The following is a 20,981-nucleotide window of genomic DNA, read 5'->3' on the forward strand; positions in this document are numbered from 1 at the left end:
AGTTGGCTTTCTGTTGCTGTGCTAAACACCATGACCAAAAGCAGCCGGGGAAGAAAAGGTTTGTTTCCACTTCACTTTCTATTCTGTCACCAAGAGAAGTAGGGCCAGCATCCCAGGACAGGAATCCAGAGGCGGGTCTGAGGCAGAGGCCATGAAGAGGGCTGCTGGCTCACTTGCTCACTTGCCCCTAGTGACTCAGTCACTTTTCTTCCTAAACAACCCAGAGCCACCTGCCTGCCCTGTGAGGGGCACCACCCACAGAAGGCTGGCCCCTCCCACACACTTGGCTATAGGCCAGTCTGATGAAGGAATTTTCTCAATGGAAATTCTCTCTTCCCACATGACCCTAGCTTGTATGAAGTTGATAGTAACAAACAAATAACCAGCTCCATGCTTAAATCCTAAAATGGCATTTGAATAGCTCGGCATTTCAGACAAACCTAAATAACCCGTCCTTTTTAGACATGTGTTTAACAGTTTGTAGGAAGGACACAATGAGATAATTATTTAACCTGCCAGTAAAACGTGAATCTAGACATTTACACTGCTTTGCATCTTCAAAGTAAAAGTTTTTCCTGGAGGAACAAGTACCAAAGAAGTATCTACAAAATCATCTACCAAAGAAGCATCGGTATCAGATTCATAGACAATAACTTTAAAGTACAATTCTATCTATAGTTTATTACAAATACATCTTGAGTATTTATTAGAGAAACTGCAAGGGGCAAGTGAAATTGTGGCTCCTAAGTGAAGTGATTCAACAGAAATACTCGGGCTTATTCTGGAGAAAGGGCAAGCACCTAACTAGTTAACCAACCTTGAGTCGTTTTTCCAAGAACTTGGCGCCACCATCGGCTCCATATGAAAATTCGTATGGGAAACTCCAGTCTCGAACGAGAAATATCAGACTCTGGAAAGCAGTAAGAAGGGTGGATGAGAGCACTTGGAGGTTAAGTCCTCTGCTTTTTACTGGAGCCAGTCGCATTACTGCATCTTAACCGTGTCCCTTTTGTAGAACTAAAAGCAAATAGCAAGTCTTAGAAAGTTTCTCAGCAGTCTGCAATGAGCTCATCATGCTTCCACAATGTGGGAACAGCAAGCTGCCTGCTCACTCCAGGATGAATGCATCCCGCGGAGATGAGGGCAGGCACAGTCATGACCACCATTAAGATGTCTGAATGAAGCCATAATTAGATTTCATGTGGGTGTTCCTATGACTCTGACTCTCTCCCATTTCATTCTTTCTTTTTATGGTTATGGCAGAATATATGCATTAGATACCAGACCAGCTTTAAAGAGAGTGAAACATTGGCTACGTAGACCGGGCTGGTGTTGAACTCGCTGTGAAGATTAGGCTATCAATGAGATCACAGCAATCCTCCTGGCAAGCATCTCTACCAGCTTAAATTTTGTTTTCTTTTTAAAATTTTAATGATTTATTTATATTTCATGTGCAATGGTGTTTTGCCTGCGTAAATATCTGTATAAGGGTATCAGATCCCCTAGAACTGAAGCTACAGACAGTTGTTAGCTGCCATTGAATTGAACTCAGAACCTCTGGAAGAGGAGCCAGTGTTTTTAACCACTGAGCCATCTTTCCAATCCCTTTTGTTTTGTTTTTGAAGGTTTCCTTTTTAAACTTCTTGTGTCTATGTGCATGTGTGTAGAGGTCAGAGGACAACCGGTGACAGCTGTTTTTTCTTCCTACCATGTGGGTTCCAGTTGATAGCCTTAGTAGCACACACCCCTACTCTTGAGTCATCTCTCGAGCCCTACACCAGCTTTTTCCTAAACTTAATTATTTTAATATTTTTATAGAAATGATAGTATGCATTTTTATCATAAAATTTCAAAATCCAGAGAATAATAATTAAGATGCATTCCAAATTTCAAAAGCAACTACAGCTAACACTTAGTGACGTTTATACACAAGGAGTAGGACAAGGGAGAAAGAAAGGCAATTTTATATAAAAATTCATGAGAATATCAATGCCACAGCCAAAGTGAAAAGTTTTACATTAAAATATAATTGAAATTAAATGTCTAGGAAACTTAGGATGGCATTTAAGATAGTAATGAGTTTCAAGGAATTAATTTTTCACTACCAGTTCACAAACTGTTCACTTTAAAATCTTCTGTGTTGAAATATATTCTGCATACAGAAAAACACATGTAATCACAAGGCTTAACATATTGTCAGAAACTGAGCACACCATGTAACCAGCCCCTACATGGTAAAACATTGTCTATCATCCCTGAGGCCCCCACTCTGGCTTTCTTCCACCTCTGCCGGAAGGGCAGCACTATTGTGACTTGGAAATAACAGGTTAGTTTGCGTGTTTTCATTCAGTGCTGCATCTGAAATCCACCATTCTGCGCATGACTGTTACCACTCAGAGTCAGCACTGCACAGCATTCCGTTATGTTAGGGACATGCTTGACCCTTAGTTTCCTGCCATGAGGAAATTCGACTTCTCAGGCTTCCTCTTATCTTTCCTTCCAGCTCCTATTTATTTTTCAAGTAATAACTTTGAAATAACAATACAAGAAGTTTGAGTATAAATGGTTAAAATACAACAGACACTGGCAGCTCTGTCAAACGCACGTAGAAATCATAAAGTAATTCTGTGGGTTCAATTGCCTGTGCCTGTACTTCCGTTTCCCCGGGGTAATACTTCAAATACCAGAACTTGACGAAGTTCTTATATTGTACATAATGAGATCCAATTCCAACACAATCAAGTTAAAAAGCATAGACCGTCTTACTGATTCTATAACTGGTAGATCAGAGCCTTTTCTCATCTAATTACTCCTTTCATGTGATGGTCAAGATGACCACTGAGATTCTGAAGATCACATAAGATTAACACAGCTGTGCAGTTCAGTTTTTAATGACAGTTCCACAAGCCAAGTTCCAGGGTGATGTGGACTGTCCTTCTCTATATATGTTGCTTTTATTGGTTAATGAATAAATCTGCTTTGACCTATGGCAGGGCAGAATATAGCTAGGTGGTAAATTCGAACAGAGATATATAGAGAGAGTAGATGGAGTCAGAGAGATGCCATGTAGCTGTCGAAGGAGACAGATGCTGGATCCTTACCAGTAAGCCACAGCCTCGTGCCGATACATAGAATAGAAATGGGTTAATTTAAGATGTAAAAGCTAGCTAAAACTATGCCTGAGTTATTGACTGAACAGTGTTGTAATTAATACAGTTTCTGTGTGGTTATTAGGGTCTGGGCGGCCAGGAAATGAACGAACAGTCTCTGCCTACACCAGGGACTCATCTATCTGTGATTGAATGCCCAGTCCTGAAGCTACCACTGTGGTCAGAGGGATGGGGGGTCTGAATGGACTTCTCTCTGTAAGGGGTGGGTGGCACCCCCTGCACCTGAACCAATGAGAGCAGATTCCCCACTGAAAGGAGTTCGACTTATAGTAGAAGTGGAGACCGGAGACCAGACAGAAAAGCACAGATCTCTATTGCTGTACTAAAGTGCTTTACCTTATCATAGACTGCAAGCCTCTGGAAGAAAGACTGAATTGCTTGCTTGCTCATTATTAGAATAAACACAGTGCAGGCTCCATACCCAGGTTTTCATCAGTCAAACTGCCATATTGTGGTGCTGGGGTTGGCCCCAAGCCCCACACTCAGCAGATCACCAGCAATCTTTACAGGAGAGCTAGGGTTGCTTCACTTTCTGACTGCTCTCATTCTTCAGAAGGTCTTCTGCTTATTTTATAGCTGTTGGACAAATTAGTTAGAAATAAAATTCTTAGAGTGACCCTGTTTATTGAATGGTACACTATGGTAAATTCTATGGGAATTATTTATCTTTGAATACACTAAGTACATCAGTATTTTCTAATGTTGACTGGAACGCACCATTATTTCCTACAGAGCTACTCTAAAGAATGCGTCTACCATCTTTTAAAATATCTTCTCTCGGGAGGCAGAGGCAGGCGGATCTCTGTGATTTCGAGGCCAGCCTGGGCTACAAGAGCTAGTTCCAGGACAGGAACCAAAAAAGCTACAGAGAAACCCTGTCTCGAAAATTCAAAAAAAAATATCTTCTACTACATTTATTCCATTAGCTTCTTAGAGACTCTCATTTTGCCATGTGGTACACAAGGGTGTAGAGCCTGAGGTTTGTATAATTTGTGGGGCAGGGGAGACTCTCTGTAAGAAAAATAATATAAAAGTCTTGGGATAAGTCCGATAAATATCACAAATATACAAAAACCCAGACAAATAATAAAGCTTTATCACATTTCGTTTTTGAAAGGTATTACAAGTTCTGCCTCCCTCCATCATCACCCCTACACATATATATACACACACACACTGAGGCAAGACCTTATTATGTGTCCCTGATTGGCCTGGCTCTAGATATGTAAACCAAGCTGTCCTCAAACTTGGATTCAGATAATCACTACGATGTCAGCTCCAAGTTCACTGATTCACCCAGATGCAGAATCAAGCACTTCTCCAGTTTCTTCAGTTGAACACTGTAACGTCAACATTACCAATGCTGGATGAAGCTGACCTGCTCATTATTCCTAGGTCTTTTCAGTGGGCAAAGCCAGTACTTGTGTGAGTGCAAGTCTATATGTGTGTGTATGTGATAGAGTATTGCCTTAATTCATGCTGGTGTGTGCATTTTAAACACTTAGATGGATTAAACTGAGTTAGACAAATGATAGGCCTATGCAATTTTATCCTACAAATGGCCTTTTTATCTACCAGAGAGGATTAAGTTATCACAGCTCCTTCCTCTAGGCCCTGTCTATCAGCCAATAGAATTCACTCTTGTTGTAAAGGTCACAGGTCACAAGTTCTCCTGTTCAAATGTGTAAGAAAAGTAAACTATGAGGTCAGTCTCTGGAAGACCATGGCCCGGTGTCTGCAAAGATGGCACTGTCCTGAGTTTCATCCTTCATCTCTTGTGGGGATCATTTCCCCCACTCTTCCCACACAGACCATGAGGTGTGCCGGGCTGAGGGGGGTCCTGGACACCTGGGATGTTAGGTATGTGCCGCTATGCCTGACTTTTTACATTGCTGCATTGAAACTCAAGTATTGAGCTAACATGGCCAGCATTTAACTGAGTTATCTTACCAGCCCCCAGGTTTTCTTTCATTGGCATTCACAATGTCAGCATGGTTCACTGCTAAGCAGCAATCTCAAAAGTTTTCCTTAGTATTTGTTTTTAGGTCACTGACATAATTCCTGTCTGTCTGTCTGTCATCTATCTATGTACCTATATCATCTATCTATCTTTCTATCTGTTGGTTAGTCTTCGTGTTGGTTTATGTGTTAGGAGCAGTGACATCTGCTGGCAAAACTTAAGGTCCCTTTCTAGAATTTACAGTCTAGATTCAATGGTCTTGAGCATAGAAAAGTCAAAGCAATATTGCAATTGCCACTCAACTCTCCAACTACCGATGAATTAAACAACAGATGAATTAAAAAGAAACAAGCACATAGAAAGTGTTGTGAACCAGGCTGGAGACTATAAAGCAGGATTGGTTTTGTTCTCCCTCACCACCTCCTCTGCTGCTTCCCTGGCTTTCAGGGTCCAGATCTAGACTCCTTCTAAAGAGCCCTCAATGTAAGTCTTCACGGGATATCTTCTGGGCATCTTGAATGCAACTTGACAGATCTCTGAGTCAAATCTACAAACTGAGGCCACCCCGGATCCACCCTCACAATTTTAAGTGGCTTCAGATCACCTGTCACTAGGCAAGAGAAAACAGACAGCTCAGTCTGCTGTCTATCAAAGAGCTTCTCACTTACGCGGCCCTCTGTCGACTGTTGTTTTTCCTGTGGCCCAGACTCCCTCAGCCTATGATCCTCCTTGGTGTCATGCATAGCTACAGCTAAGGATTCCTCCGACCAGCTCTTGATGAAGGACTTAACTATTAGATAGTGTGAAAATTGTTTCCTCTTCCAGGCCCTGTCAGAGGGGGGCCTGACTCAGTCCTAACTCTTGTCCTGGGAAAGGAGGGCAGGATCTGAAGTACCGTAGACACGACTGACAAATCCAAGCTCAAATGATGATCAAATGATGGATCTGCCGACCCCAGCATTATTAGAGTTCTCAGGGCAAGTCTGGCCATCCATCTGTCCTCTCAATATGCCAGAAAAAGAGATAAAGCATAGAGAAAGGAGATGTCCTTAATGTGGCTACATTGGGAAGAGGAACAAATAAAAGGGTCCAGTGGCCTCACCCCAAGTCTATTTGTGGGAATACTGAGGTTTAGTTTTAAATACAGCAAAAGCTATGCACAATTAAACAATCCTGGCAAAGTACGGTGCTGCCTGTTTCTGGCCCACCACTACCTTGACTATCAGACACGCAAGGTGGTCCAATAAGTTTCCAGAACTATGGGAAATCTCTTCCTGGAAGGCCAGTTCCTCTTCTGACTGGCACTAGGGCTTCAGTCTTTTCCATCCTCCAGCATGGGATTCCTGAGAGGTTTTCCGTTCCTTGGGACCTGGTGTTTCAGTACTCTGATAGCTGACAGGATGGATACGTGGGACTCTACGGCACCCCGGACACAGTAGGCACACCAGCATCAGCTGGGCTGGCGGCTGTCACACTCAGGCAACAGGAGATGTTAGCGTGTAAGACAGGGCACTCATGCCTCTCCCTCAGCATCCTCTCTGGTTTCAGCCAACTGTTGACCTTTGCAACCAACTTTTATTAGCCCAGGTCGGTTGGTTTTGGGTTCATGCTTGGCAAATGCATCAAGTGTCTTCTGTGACATTTCGAGGGCTGAACTTGGAGAAAAGCTGATATTCTCACAGGAGCCAGAGGATCTAAGACATGAGTTATCTCCTACTTTTCTTCATATCAAAGAGCTTAGAACAGGAATGTAAAACGCCTTCTCCTCTTCCTTTGAGACAGGGTCTCTTAACTCACTGTGTAACCCTGAGCGGCCTAGAATGCCCAGTGTGCATCAGGCTGGCCTTGAACTCACCAAAATCCCCCTGGCTTAAAGTCTCCTCTCTAGTGCTGGAACTAAAGACATGTACCACCACACCTAGCCTAAAAATGCTTCTTGAAAGAAATAAATAAAGGAAAGAAACATGACCCTGATGAAAATCACAGTTATAGATTCCATAAAAATCTGGTAAGAATTTTCCGTCATTTGACTTTCACCTACCTGAAAAGGCTTCAGGAATGTTTCTTCCATTGCTAGCCTGCCATACTCAGTGAAAAGCTGGGATGGGGAGGGAGAGAGAGATGGAGATTTGTTTACTTATTGGGATTTTTTACCCATTCCCCCAGCTGTAACAGAATGCTATGCTATCATGATTGCATAGTCATCTCCAGGAAACAAGTATTAATTATATAAAGCAGGGATATGGTAATTACACATCTAAAAATGAAGAATATGTTGCATTTTAAGAAGAAACTTCTACTTTAAGCCCATCCCTCTTTCTTTCCCATGTGTCTATGTTTCGTGTGCACCAGCACCTGAGCACCGAGTGCTAAGCACTTGCTCTGAAGGCAACCCCAGCCTTAAACTCATGTCTGTGATATTTAAAAAAACAACTGTAGAATGGAGGCGCATGTGAAATGGTTGGCTCAGAGGGCCATAATACAGCTAGGGTGCATTTATAAAAGCTGTATCCTGGAGAAATGTAAAGGTACAAAGATCTGAGTTACAAAATTAGCCATTTGGTTTTAAAAGCAGGGAGTTAAATGTATTGTCTTCCCTTGTTTTTCACTGCTTACAATTAGGAACATGAAGTACAAAAAGAGAATTGTTGTTTCAGTGAACCCGACCTGTGGAGATGACTGACAAGGCTCCTGATATCATCTGGGCAGGTTAGATGTTTCCCCATGTGACACAGGACATGCTCAGTTCACACACTGGGCTAACAAGATTCTTGGAGTTGGGGAAGAATGGTAGCCTAGCACCTCCACTCCCCAGTCCTTTAACATTAGCACCCCAGCCTCACACTGCCGGCCCTGCAGGGCAGTGGAAACCAAGAAAGCAAAGGGTGATTACTAGATATTTCATTCGAGTGATGAGCTCAAAGTCTGGGTATGTCTAAAAGGCAAGGTCCAGGACACTACACTATGAGACTTGTGTACTGACATAACTTGAATTCATAATCACTTCAGAGCAAGGTATTGTTGTTTACAGGAAAAAATTAAGTGATCAAAATACACTGTTAACTCAGCATCACTGCCAAAAGTTAATCTGTTTGTAGACATGCATAAATAAGCCAGCACACAATGGCACCATGTGGCTCATTAAGAAAGTAACTGATTATGACATTCGCCAAAGATGCTCTTATTAGTAAAATATACCCAGCGATTATTTGATATATCACCTATTTGTCATAAATGATCAGTGTCAGATACCAGAATGTGTCAGGAAACAACACTGGAAGTGAACCTTGAGTGATGTTTCCAATGCTGCATGTTACATTGCTTTACTGTTTTTAATATCCAAAGTTTCACTTTTCACTGCATGGATCTGATACACATGTCAGGTAAATTTTATGTAAACCATGTAGAAAGAGAGCTAGCAGAGGGGTAGCAGCTTTGCTATTTGCTCAAGAATAACGTGTGGAGTCGGAAGAGACTGCTACTGCATACACGAGAAAAATCCCTAGAAAACATCTCTTATGTGAGACGGCTACCTCATGGAGTGGAAGGAACGCAGCACCCAGCCAACGGTTCTCTCCTCGTCCTACCACTAAGTAGCCAGAGCAGCCTGAGCAAGACACTTAGCTTTCATCCCCACTTCCCTCATCTATAAAACATGAAGGGGAGATTAGGTACCGTCATTGTCTCTATCAGATCAGATTTCAAGTCTTCTCTATCAGTTCTGAACCACAAGGTCCACAAGGAAAGAAGCCTGCCATATAACAGACACCATACCAACAATTATAAAGTCCTTGATCTTAAGATTTTGACACTGCAATTTAGAGACTCTTCACACTGAAGATTCTTTATCCACTTTGTTGTTGTTTTGTTCTTCGAGACATGGTTTCTCTGTGTAGCAGCCCTGGGTGTCCTAGAATGTGCTTTGTAGACCAGACTGGCCTCGAACTCACAGAGATTCACCTGCCTCTGACTCCCAAATGCTGGGATTAGAAACATGCGCCACCATGTTCACTTTGCCATATACTTGCATGCATTTTAGCACTGGGAGCAAGCAGGTTTAGAAACCACAGAATATGAAAACTGAATTAAAAAGAACATAACCATACAAGACTAGAAAAGAGACCTGGCAACAGGGTGACCTTTAAGTGGTCACACATCTAAAGTTCCCCCAAATTCTGGTCTGCATTTCCAAAAGACCATCAGATACATAAAACATGCTTTTACCTGGAGGTGCTGAAGATCGTCCTCCTGGACATTTTGGGATAAGTTGTATACCTTGATTGTGGGATAAGAAGTCAAGAATATCAGCATCACTCCACTGTTCTCTTTCCATAAGTGTCAGTTATTACACAATCACTCTCTTACACACATTTAAGGAACTCCAAGAAAGAAGTAGAGAGCTTGATAGATAATAAGCTATGCACAATGATCACAAAAATGCTAGAAAAATATAGGAATCACTTGCTGTGGAGTCCAAATACTACAATTATTTTATGGACCTACTTACTAAATCCCTCTTCAAAGCACACCAAGTGAGTATTGATCAAACTACAATTATTTTATGGACCTATTTAATAATCCCTCTTCAAAGCACACCGAGCGAGTATTGATCTAAGCCTGAACATCCTCTGTGGAAAATGCGTGTGTGTTGGGGAGGGGTGGTTTTATAATGTAACACCTCAAACCCTTTTTATTTTGGGAGACAATTTCATCATATTGCCCAAATTTGTAGTCCTCCTGCCTCAAGAAGCAAGGGTTACAACTCCCAACTAGAAAATTACAATTACCTCTTCATAATTTATTGATTTATCTCTACAGAAAGTCCCTCCACACAGAAGTTAGGGTCTGAGTGTCATGTTCACAGCTGTGCCACCATCTTGTTGCTCTTCCGCTACAGTGTGGCCTGAAGTGTGACACTGTGTGGTTTCCTTATTTCCCTTGAGGTGATAAACATTAGTAACTTTACAGATAAAATTAAGGTCGCTTATATGTTTACATACTGACACAAACAGTAGCCTTCTTATAGTTATTTAAATAACACATAAATTTCTCAGGTATTAATTTAAAATAGTCATTACTCAACAGACTTTTTCTATGAAATGATTCAGTGTTTTCAGGTCAACTATAAACACTAAATAATGAATGTTAAAAGAAAAGTTAAATTGATTTTAACTGGTTTGTGCAAATCATCTTTCCTATTGATTTTAAATGAAATAGATATCGAGTTGATACTTTGAAGATTGAAGAAGCAGACTTCTGTATTACAAGAATAACCTGTGTTTTTATGGATCGCTTTTTTGTGCCAATCTTTAAAAAAAACTTTTTTTTTTAGATTTATTTTTTACTTTATGTGTAAGAACATTTTGTTTGCATGCATGTGTGTACAGCACATGTGTGTCAGGTGCCTGCAGAAGTCATAAGAGAGTCAGATTCCCTGGAACTACAATTGTGGATGGCTGCGAGCCACCATGTGAATGCTGGGAACTGAACCCAGGTCCTCTCCAAGAGCAACAAGGGCTCTTAACCTCTGAGCCATCTCTCCAGCCTAAGAAGTAGATTTTTAAAAGCATCAATCATGGATTATAACTATAACTTTTATTTTAAATTCATTTATTTAAAGATTCAGTTCACCCTCCCTCTTCCTTTGTACCTGTCTGGGCGATGCTGACCACATAGATTGTATGTCTGTCTGTCTGTTCACTAGCTCCATTACTCCATCTGCATATGATCACAGCCTGGACTGGCTCACTATAAAATTTAATATATTTTAACACACTGTAAGCGTTAACATAAAAAGTGACAATAATAAAGCTATTTTGGACTACAGCAGCCAACTTAGAAACTGATCAGTAATTACAGTAACAATAACTATTCATGGGGTGTTAACTGAGCAACATGTTTGATTTGCCATGCTCTTCGTACGAAGAGCATGTATTATGTATGTATGTATAGGCACTATTCATGGATTTAGTTATGAAACATCCACAGATAGATTTGTTTTACTCCATACCTGTATTGAGCTGATCATCGTGCTAAGGGCAAACACTGTGGCCGAGTCTCTCAAAGTGGACTGACTGTCAAAGGTTCCCTGAGTATCCATCAGTAACACTGCAACCTACAGGCGAACAGAGTACATTACTGATACTGTACACAACATCCAGGGTACCAGGGCTACTATGACATTAACACCAGAAGAACTAAAGGAATCTATTATCGATGGATACTTAACTTCTTACACCTGCTATGAATGTCACAAAAAAATTAATAGCTACTGGGTGCAGTCACTTTTAATTTTTCTGATAATCTAGAATAAAAACAGCATTGAGGTAATGTAAAAATAACAGCTTTCTATCTGCTATTCTGTATCCATTATTTTTATTTTATTTTATTTTATTTATTTATTTCTGGTTTTTTGAGACAGGATTTCTCTGTAGCTTTGGAGCCTGTCCTGGAACTCGCTTTGTAGACCAGGCTGATCTCGAACTCACAGAGATTTGCCTGCCTCTGCCTCCTGAGTGCTGGAATTAAAGGTGTGTGCCACCACCACCACTCAGCCCATTATGGTTTTCGTCTCCCGGGATCACTGACTACTTTGACAGGGATCATTCAATTAGACACCATTTTGGCCCAGTAGCATTATGTTAAATGGACCAAAGTTTTCAAAACAACAATTTTCAAGTTACTATTGAAATTAAAAACTTAATTTTACTTAAAATGTATCATACCTTTTTACCATCAGGTTTATTGATAAGGAAAACTTCACTCCATATCTGGATTCCTGTGGTTTCTCGTTCAGATCCACCTCGCCATGAAAATCCAGTCAACGGTTCATTGTAATCTCCAACCCAATCAACAGATTCCTATAAATTTAATAAAGTCTATGAGTAGAATTGGATGAGCATGTATGGTTTTTCCTTTATCCTTTTTAAGGCTTCTTTTTCGATGCTTCTTTTTCTATAACTCAAATTAAAAGGAAAAATATGTGAACATCTATTACATTGATACAGTCACTTTATCCATTCAAAAGTAATTACAGATGAGCAACCATCTGTTATGGTTTATGTTAGTGGCTAACATCATTACAATTTATACACATATACATGTGTATAGTATATATCTATATGTCATAATGGAAACATAACATGGGAAATAGAACAACTGATTCATATATTTACTCATTCACGTGCATGTGTGTCTGGTGTGAGTAGACACATGTGTTCAGGTGCCGGTGCAGGCCAGAAGAGGGTGGCTGGATGCCCTCTTGCTAGACTTACAGGAGGTTGTAGACTGCTCGACATGGGTGTTGGGAATTGAACTCTGGTCCTCTGGAAGAGCAGTAAGTACTCTTAAACCTCTAAACTATCTCTCTGGAACAACTAATTCTTGAAGAGGTAAGAAGACTGGGAACAACCTGGAGAAGATATTCAAGGAAATAAGAAGCCAACAAAATAACAAAGGTAAGAAAGATGGAAGGGAGCAAGGGGAAAAGGAGGGAGGGAGGAAAGGAGGAGGAATATTAATAGGGCACAGACAAATGCTTTGGAATGGGGGTTCTGGGAGAGACTGGCAGGTAGAGGTGAGACTGCCAGATCCCAAAGGCCCAGAAAGGTGCCTAATATAGATATTTATCCTGCAAGCAAAAGGGAGTCAGGAAGATGCAGAGGGAGTCACCATCACAACTGTGAGAGGAAGATTATCCTAGAGGTGGTAAAGAGCTATCAAGATGATAAATAGCAGGAAGGACCAAAGAGTAGGTATTATAAAAGTCAAAATATGTTTGTGGGCCTGAACCAGGAAATGGGCAGAGGGAAGGACAGAAAGAAACAAATACAAGAGGGATTTGTGAGCTCAAAAGAAGAAAAACTAAACTGAAAATTATGTCAGAACTAATATCAGGTGAGACAAAAAATACAAAGAATCACTTAGATTTAGCAGTTTTTCACTGATAACCTTGGGTAATAGTAGCTATACTCACTTTAATATCTATTGCAGGGGATAAGTTACTAGTTTTTGGAAGACCTTACTATATAATCCTTGAGCTAAAAACCTTGTATAAACTAAACTACAGAACTTTATAAATGAAGATATTGGGTGATGTGGGATTTCCCTCTGTATGCTGTGATGACCATTAATGAATAAAGAACTGCTTTGAGCCTATATTGGAGCAGAGCTAGGCGGGGAGGAGTGGACTGAAAGGTGGGAGAAAGGAGGGCAGCGTCAGAGAGAAGCCATGGAGCCCTGCTGGAGCTAGAGGAAACTTTAGCTGGTAGGCCACAGCCACGTGGCGATACACAGATGAATAGAAATGGGTTAAATTAATATGTAAGAGTTAGCCAATAAGAAGCTAGAGCTAATAGGCTGAGTCTACAAAACTAGTATAAAATATAATTTTGCTACCTTCAAAAATATCTTATTAATTCCTTGAAAATTTTATATATAATATCTTGATCATATCCATCCCCTTCCCCAATTCTTCCCAGATGCACTGCCCATTCCATACCCACCCTGCTATGTGTGTGTGTCTTCATGAAAACAAACACACATCCAGTTAGGGCTGACAATATACTCCTGGTTGTACAGCCATCCACCGCAGCATGGCTGACCTACCAGGGTGACACCCTTGAAGAAAACTGACCCTCCTTTCTCCTGACAGATAACAATTACCAACAGTTCCTCCCTCAGCTAGGGTGAGATTTCGTGACCACGTCCTGCCTCTGCTGGGATTTTTCTGGCTTGAGCATGCAGTGTTTATGCAGCTGTGAATTAGCTGACAAGGGCAAACTGCCCCCTTTGTGTCCAGAAAACAGTTTCTTTGTAGTCGTCTATGGCCTCTAGATCATACGATCTTTCCACCTCCTCTTCCACAGTGATGGCTGAGTCTTGGCAGGAGAGTGTGTGCTATATCCTGTCTTATTCTATAAAGCAATTTTAGATCATTATAAAAAGCATAATAATGGGTTGCACCATCTGTGCTATAATTCTTACGTCTTCATTGCCAACGCAAGATCCACTCCATGGAAGGTGTGCTCTTTGTTTAATGTATTCCCCTGAGTCTAGAACGGCCCTTCTACTTCCCCTCTAGATCCAGATCTTGTACACTTATCACCTGTCAATAGCGCTTTGGCTAGGATGGTGCTTTGTGCCCACTTCCCCTCTCCGTGTTGATATTTGGGATGGCTCGAGCTTGCACAGGTCTTGCGTGTGTTGTCACAACCCCGTGAGTTCATCTGTGTGGTCGCTGTGTTGTGTCTGGAAGACAGTTTCCTTGTAGTCGCCCTACCTGGCTTTTAGATGCTTTCTAGCCCTCTTCCACAATGAGCCACGAGCCTGGGAGGAAGGTGTGTGATACAGGTGTTCCATTTAGAGCTGAGCATTGCTCTAATTTTTCACACATCTTGATTCTGTTTCCTTAGCCAAACCATGATATGCTTTAGTATAGCTGTCTGTTTTTGTATCCTCCATGGTGCTTAACACAATGCAAGAGTCAATTGCTATTAACTATTCAATGTTGATATTTAAATTAAATATGCTACATAAAAAATAGTTGGAAAATATATTTCAAAGGATAAACTGTGATGGTTATGAACTAGGAAAATAACATTACTGCAACATTACCCGAGGATAATGATCTTTTTAAGATATTATAAAAGTTCTATCCCAGAAAAATAGTTTTGAAGGACAAGAGATAGATCCATAAAGAGTGCCTGTGGAAGACTGAACATTTAGCTTGTTTCATGCATTCAGGCTCACGTTCACTGTCTCTAATGATTAATTATTGAACACTATGTTTCAGGCATAAAATGAAGTTAAAATTTTTCCTGCTTAAAAGAACATAGTTTGTCACATTAAAAATTACATATTGCCATTCTAATTGCAATTGGTAGTCGCAAGTGCAGAAACAGGACTAGAGTAAGCCCACATGGCCAGTGATTGCTGCCCTCTGCAGGGAACAGCACAGCCAGTGATCACCTTCTGTCTCTCTTTGTCAATGCTCTGCTAGGTGCAGATAAAGAAAAGGGGATCCTAGCAAGCACTCTTTACCACACTTGACTAGAATGTGCACCAATAACCCATCTATAGATGGTAAGTACCGTAACTTATTTGGGTTTAGAGTTTTGCTTGCTTTCAAAGCCTGAATTATCTTAGCACTTCTGTTCTTTATTTGTTTGAACTAAAGCTAGATAAAGGTTAGCTTCAAAGTTGTCCTAAAATACTTCATGCCTAAAAGATCAAACTAAAAATGGATAACTGTGGTATAAAGACACAGTCCAAAGACCTTTGCGACAGTCTCGTCATGCGGCTCAGGTTGGCCTGGAATTTTCTATGCAATCTAACCTTTTTTTTCTTTCTCTTTTCCTTTTTCTTTTTTGAGGCAGGGTTTCTCTGTATAGCCCTGCCTGTCCTGGAACTTGCTTTGTAGACTAGGCTTGTCTCAAATTCACAGAGATCCATCTGTCTCTGTGGTCCAAATACTGGGATTGAAGGTCTATGCCACCACACCTGGCTAGCTAATTCTTAACTTGGAATTCTGCCTCAGCCTGTCTAGTGCTTCAGAAAAGTTCTTTGGGAGGTTTATCGATTCTATTTCAAAACTCCATGTTTGCATTGGAAGTCACGGGGAGTGGGGGGATGCCAGAACGTTTTCCTTTGCCAACTTCTAGCCTTGTAATAATTTCCCATGCATCCTTCTGCATTTGATAGAGCCAAGGTCCCTAGATGTCACATGTCTGTATCAACACGATTTGTCAGACACTGTCAGTTGCCTCTGAGGTTAGGACAAAGTGAGACCAGACTAGAAAAAGCTATGAAGGAACTTTCTGGAGAGAATGGTTGTCTCTGCTTTGAGTTCTGGCCTGCACAGGGATATGCATTTATAAAAATAAACAAATATATTTAGTATTTGTGTTTCTCCATATAGATTTTATTTAAAAACAAAAACTATGAGAATAATATATGACTTATATTGAAGCATGTGAGAAAGTACACTGATGTTAGCAATTTAATTTGAAGTTTTTTTGTTTGTTTTTTGTTTTTCGAGACAAGGTTTCTCTGTGTTGCTTTGAAGCTCTTGTAGACCAGGCTGGCCTCGAACTCACAGAGATCCTCCTGCGTCTGCCTCCTGAGTGCTGGGATTAAAGGCGTGCGCCACCATCTCCCGACTAATTTGAAGCTTTTTAATATCATTAAGAAATGAATGACTAGGAAGAATGAGTACATACAGACATACATGATAAATTAGGTCTGTGGAAGAATCGAGGTGTTGGCACCTAAGTGCACATTGTGAAAATCCTTAAAATTTGCTTCATGATTTTTTTGTTTTTTTGGTTTTTCGAGACACAGTTTTTCTGTAGCTTTGGAGTCTGTCCTGGAACTAGCTCCGGTAGACCAGGCTGACCTTGAATTCACAGAGATCCACCTGCCTCTGTTTGTGCTGGGATTAAAGGTGTGTGCTACTGCCGCCACCTGGCTCAAAATTTGCCTCGTGTTTTAAGAATGTTATCATAAACACTGTGGGGAAATTATTAAAAAGAAAAGCTTATGGTAAAATCTACTTGACATTTTAAATATTACATGTAAAATTCATAGTTCTATCATTATGCTAGTGCTAATTTTTAAAAGACTAAAGAGTAAGTTATATCTTTAGGTAAATGTGACGCAGGAGCTTCGAAGAAAAATCCTGTGTAGTTTGCTCCCAAAGCACCCAAGTTGGAATGGCTACACCGCAACCCTCACATTGAGCACACATAATAACAGAAACAGGAATACTCAGCGCTAGTAAAAACCCGACGTGGAAGAGGCATGGGAAGGAAATGTATTTAAGGGCCCTTCCATACCTGGTTGTACATGTACCGCAGCATAAAGTCCATCAGGAAAGACTTCCCTTTCCTAAAGGCTCCAGCGACCGACACAGCAACTACCTCCTTGTCTCTGACAGATTCGGAGAGAAGGATCCGGTTCAACGCAGCCTCATCTAACTCAAAGGAATGGTCATCTTTGACAATGAGGACTTGGACAGGTCCTGCCTTCTTCACTGGCTCCTCCTCTTCTGAGCTCCATTCGCTTGACTTCTCTGAAAAGCCACCTGTTGAACAAAATACAGTTACTTTAGCTACTTATCTCAAACACCATGAAATCGGTACCTCTATGCCGCGTGCCGCGCACCACGCCCCCGTGTCTGCATTCGGTGCGCTGGCACCCAGTTACCGAGCTTCAGGAAAGGGGGCTGGAGGTTAAAACACAAACACACACACACACAGAGAGACAGCGACGCGGGTCATCCTTGAATCCCCCAAGAATGCCCCCTTTATTGTGTTCAGGGGCAGATTATATAGAGATAGCCACGTCCCAGCCAAACCCACCAGAAACCACTCTCCTGCCACCAGGAACTCCTGAAGGTCTCGTGCTCAGAGCAGCTGTAGGCCAAGACTCAATTAATCCCAACATCCAGCTGAAGGCCAGGATTTAATTGGTCCCAACACCTCTCCACTCTCAAGCAGGACTGGGAATGTGCCTTCTGGTCACAAGTTTCATTCCATCCAGACCATCTCAGTCCAGACCAGAGACTTAGTCTTCCTGCTCATGTGACTCAATCAATCAATCATTTCTTTTCAAAATGTTGGTACAAAGTTCTTTACTAAACAAGAAAAAAATATCTAAGCCAGTATTCAACTGTTAGAGCAGATGAATATCATGATTATATTTTGCAATTCCTCTATGCCCTAGGAATAAGCTTGGTTATGTAAACAAAGAATCCTTGTGATGCTTGTGTATATGCTTGAGTGTGTGAGAGCCCATGCACACCAGTGTGCAAACACATGAAGATCACAGGCCTTCATCAAGGCTCTTCAATTGCTTTTGACTTCACTGTTTGAGACAGATATCTCACTGAATCTGGAGCTCACTGATTCAACTAGACTGGCTGGCCAACAAGCCCCAGGGATCCCACTATAGCCACCGCCCCAGTGCTGGGCTGTTGTGCGTGAGCCACCACGCCTGGTTTTCGTATGACTGCTGGAAATCAAACTCAGGCCTTCATGCTGGTACAGAAAGCAGATAACTGACTCCAAAAACTTGTGTTCAGACCCCCACATGCATGCCCACACAAGACGTACCCATTTTTACTTTTTATTTATGTGTATGATATGTATGTTATGTATCTCTGAGTGAATATGCCATGTGTGTGCAGTTACCCATGGGGCCATAAGAGGGCACTGCATCCCTGGGGCTGGAGTTGTGGCCAGTTGTGAGCCATCTGATGTGGGTACTGAACTGAGCTCAGAACATCTGGGAAGGCAACAAGTGCTCTTAAGCACTGAGCCATCTCTCCAGACCCCAACTTTAAAGAAATAAACAGGAAAAAAGAATGACCAAAATGACTAGGAACTCTAGAAATCAATCAAGAGACCGAATCTAAGACCTCATGAGATAGAAGGAGTTAAGATAAATACTAAAGCATAGAGTATTCCATGAAATTACAGCAGAAATTTTCCCAGTCTGAGACAAGAAAGAACATCCAAACACAAGAGGCATTTAAATGACAAACAGAAAACAGAGAACGACATACACCCAACATCTAAAACTACAGCACAAGTCTTTACACTCTGCACAAGCTAATACCGATGTAGAGCAATTGTTAGTTTAATAATAAAGTTTGTTGTAATATTCTTATGTACTTAGCACTTTGCCATGTTTTATTAACTCCTTATGAAAATCTGAAAATTTTTGCATTTATTGAGCTTTGGAGTTTTGCTTTTGATAGTTAAATCTGTTTAGGAATTGATACTTGGATAAAGTAAAAGGGAAATCAAACTTTTCCTATACCAGCACCAATAACAGTCTATCTTAATTGAAATAGATTAGAAAAGTCATGTAAGCTTCTTATTCATCTAATTGGTATTAGTTTGAACTATTTTAACACTTTGCAGAGAAATACTATAATCAATATGCTAATTAAACTTAAAACTGCATTGTATTGCTAGGCATAGTGGAAGATGGTGGCAATCCAATAACTGGCAAGGCTGGGACAAGAGGACCTTGAATTTGAAGCTAGCCTGGACTATGCAGTAAGAAAAGTATGCCCTCTTCTGGCCTCATCAGGCACTGCATGCATGTGACAGGTAGGCAAAACACTCACATAGAAAATAAAAACAAATAAAACCTCTTCAAAAGATAAAACTAGGAATTGTGCTGTGAAGTAGAGCGGTGGGTGGAGGTTTCCCCTGAGGTCTATGACTTCTCTGGCCTGAGTAGTGGTTACCAGGACCAGTCATGGTCTCCCTACTGTTGAGAGGGTCTTAGGTCAAAGCAGTTTTATTAACCAATGGTAATAAAACATATTCATAGCATACACAGGGGAATCCTACATCACACCCAGGCCCACTGCAGTCAGACTATGGGAATGGGAAGAGGGACACAGATCAGCCAGCATGATGCCAACATACAATTGTAATCTAATGAAAGGAACTTCAGACCTCTAGGGAAAATATAAAACAGTACTAAAATACAGATACAAATTCCCCAGACTTAAAGACTACATAGTAAATGTGTCAAATTACCTTTGATTTCTGGATTTCTAGCAATAATCAAATTCTCAATAATATTTCCTACACAAATCAACAAGCTAGAAACACAAAGAACAAAAGCTAACAAGAAATCCCGGAGAACTAAGTTGGAGCACTAGCCATTGCTGTTTAGAATGCATAGTAATTAAGATCTGGTGATATTGGCTAGGTATGGTGGCACATGACTGATATTCTAGCATCCAGGAAGCTGAGGCTAGAGAACCACTGAGACCTCAAGCCTAGCCTGAGCTACAGAGAAAAGTCTAGTCTGGAGTAGGCTACATAAAAGAAAAAAAAAAACACAGTTGTGGTTGCTCATGCCTAGAATAACAGTACTAGGGAGGCTGAGGCAAGAAGAGCTACAGGTTTAGAAAAAGAAAAGACAAGGCAAGAAAAAAAGGGTTAATGATTCCTCACACACACACAATTGATAACAAAGCTGTAACTGCAATGAACAAGGAAAGAATTATCTTCCAAAAATTGTGCAAATCAATTGAATACTCATATTCCTACACACCTACCCCCCACTTTTGTTTTTTTGAGACACAGTTTCTCTGTGTAGTCCTGGCTGTCCTTGAACTTGCTGTGTAGACCAGACTGGCTCCAAACTCATAAAGGTCTGCCTGCCTCTGTCTCCCAAATTCTGGGATTAAAGGAGTGTGCCACCATGCCTGGCTTCCTACTTCTCACCATACACAAAAATCAACTTAAACCACAGATCTAAGTATAAAATAGGAAAAGCAGACAGAGCTTACAAACCAGCAGCTAACAAGAAATGATATATACTCTATACATATAAAAAGATATTCAATGTCATGCAAATAAAACTGAAAAGTTTACTGATAAGAATTTTAATGTATCTGATCAAGGATATGATAATTCCTGGCATGGTTGGCCAGTCACTGCAAGGCACCAGTAAAATGAATACAGTATTTTATATAGCAGTTAGGCAAATAACTATGGAAAGTGTAAATGTATGTATTCCTTAACTTAGAAAGGCTATTTCAAGGGATTTGTTCCACATATATAGTCACACAGACACAAAATACCAGAAGCAGAATAAATGACCATCAAATGAAGAACTGGTTAATCAATAGTGATTTATTTACATATAAAATATACTACAATTGCAAAGAATGAGGAGACTTACTTGAAATAAATGCCACTGGATATTCTAATAACTCAAGATGTAACATAATATATACAAAATGTATAACTCTGAAAAATGTGTGAGTGTTTGGAATGTTTGAGGGGTAAGACGGAACATGGATAAACAGAATTGATTGACAG

The 20,981-nt window shown here is 40.7% G+C and overlaps 1 protein-coding gene across 4 annotated transcripts in view; it reads right to left on the reverse strand.

Annotated features, from left to right (window-relative positions):
- The window catches only part of Atl1 (atlastin GTPase 1), a 75,445-nt gene that overhangs the window by 17,212 nt on the left and 37,252 nt on the right, over positions 1–20,981 (reverse strand). For all 4 annotated transcript variants that reach the window (XM_075947532.1, XM_075947530.1, XM_075947533.1 and 1 more), the window contains 6 exons: positions 16,965–17,212; positions 11,856–11,990; positions 11,141–11,245; positions 9,355–9,405; positions 7,172–7,228; positions 818–910 (listed from right to left, as the gene is read on the reverse strand). In XM_075947532.1, coding sequence (XP_075803647.1) covers positions 818–910; positions 7,172–7,228; positions 9,355–9,405; positions 11,141–11,245; positions 11,856–11,990; positions 16,965–17,212 — 689 coding nt within the window. The remainder of the gene's footprint in view (positions 1–817; positions 911–7,171; positions 7,229–9,354; positions 9,406–11,140; positions 11,246–11,855; positions 11,991–16,964; positions 17,213–20,981) is intronic.

This window comes from Microtus pennsylvanicus, chromosome 14, assembly GCF_037038515.1.
Source record: "Microtus pennsylvanicus isolate mMicPen1 chromosome 14, mMicPen1.hap1, whole genome shotgun sequence".
Lineage (NCBI taxonomy): Eukaryota > Metazoa > Chordata > Mammalia > Rodentia > Cricetidae > Microtus > Microtus pennsylvanicus.